Source organism: Propithecus coquereli, unplaced genomic scaffold, assembly GCF_000956105.1.
Source record: "Propithecus coquereli isolate 6110/MARCELLA unplaced genomic scaffold, Pcoq_1.0 Scaffold86, whole genome shotgun sequence".
In the NCBI taxonomy this organism is placed as follows: domain Eukaryota; kingdom Metazoa; phylum Chordata; class Mammalia; order Primates; family Indriidae; genus Propithecus; species Propithecus coquereli.
Genome location: NW_012154840.1, coordinates 1230565 through 1231770, shown reverse-complemented (window position 1 = coordinate 1231770; position 1206 = coordinate 1230565). Strand labels below are relative to the sequence as shown.

At 34.7% G+C, this 1206-nt stretch overlaps 1 protein-coding gene across 1 annotated transcript in view; it reads right to left on the bottom strand.

The window, feature by feature from the left end:
- The window catches only part of BRWD3 (bromodomain and WD repeat domain containing 3), a 148316-nt gene that overhangs the window by 22886 nt on the left and 124224 nt on the right, over positions 1-1206 (bottom strand). The window contains 1 exon segment of the mRNA XM_012664071.1: positions 1061-1143. Within this exon segment, the coding sequence (XP_012519525.1) occupies positions 1061-1143 (83 nt within the window).

Sequence of the window (1206 nt, the reverse complement as noted above, 5' to 3'; positions counted from 1 at the left end):
ATTTATTATAGTTACAAATACATTTGAAAAATTCAGGCACATATAAATAAATATGCAGAAAAAGCCAATAGTTTTAAAATCCTTATGTTCTGTATTATAACGATAGAGCTATAAACAAATTTCTTTTATTTATCAAATGTTTATTAAATCATGAGGAGACATTAAGTGTGAAGGGCCAATGGCAGGGAAAAGAATAAATTGGAGAAACCTTCAAGTTAACTTCCAGGGGGTGCTTTTCTGTCCCCACTTGAAGTCTCCTCAGAAGCATTTGACAGCTGTTCACTTTCTCTTTTTCACGTCTTTCCCTTTAATTTCCACGATGCCATCCTACTCCCATCCTTCTCTACGTTTCTAGCCCTTCCTTCTCAGTTGTCTTTGGTGGATCTTTTTTTTTTTAATTTTAGGGTATTGTGAGGGTACAAACATTATGGTTACACTTTATGTCTTTGCCTGCATCTCTCTTTTTCTCTCCCTCCTTCCCTCCATCACTTACTCCCTCTCTCCCTTTCTCCTTTCCTCTTTCTGTCTCTCTTTTTCACTTCCTTTTCTTCTTTGATTATAAAAAACAGTATAACAATAATGTGAAGGAGAAATTTTTAAAGGTAAAGAAGAAAAGTAAGTGAAAACAAGAGACAGAAAGAGGAAGGGAGAAAGGGAGAGAGGGAAAGAGGGAGTAAGTGATGGAGGGAAGGAGGGAGAGAAAAAGAGAGATGCAGGAAAGCAGGAAGGAGACAAATCATAATCAGTAATGATCTGTTTAAGAGCACAAATGTAAAGTGTTCTAGATTAGGGCAACTGACATTTGAGAATTTTCTTTTTATTCAGAGTAGGTATTTACAGAAGGTTTAGAGATTACATGTCACACATAATATGCATAGAGCTACCTAAACCTAACCGAAAAGGAATTTTTAATGTGATTTTTCTAGTTTGGCTGACAGCCTGTTCCAGCGTTAAACTAATTTCTTTCTGTTAAATCAATTTCTTTCTGTTAAATCACAGTTAAAAAGTTATTTACTCTACTTCAAGCTTAATAGTTATTAAATGACAATTCTACACTTACCAATCTGCCAGTTCCTTTCTTTGGCTTCATTATAAAACTGATGTAGCACAAGGAAGTCAATGACATCTGGCATGTCATGATACCTGTACAGAAAATAAAGCACACGTGAATCAATATAGAGATAAAACAGTATTATGTTACTATAT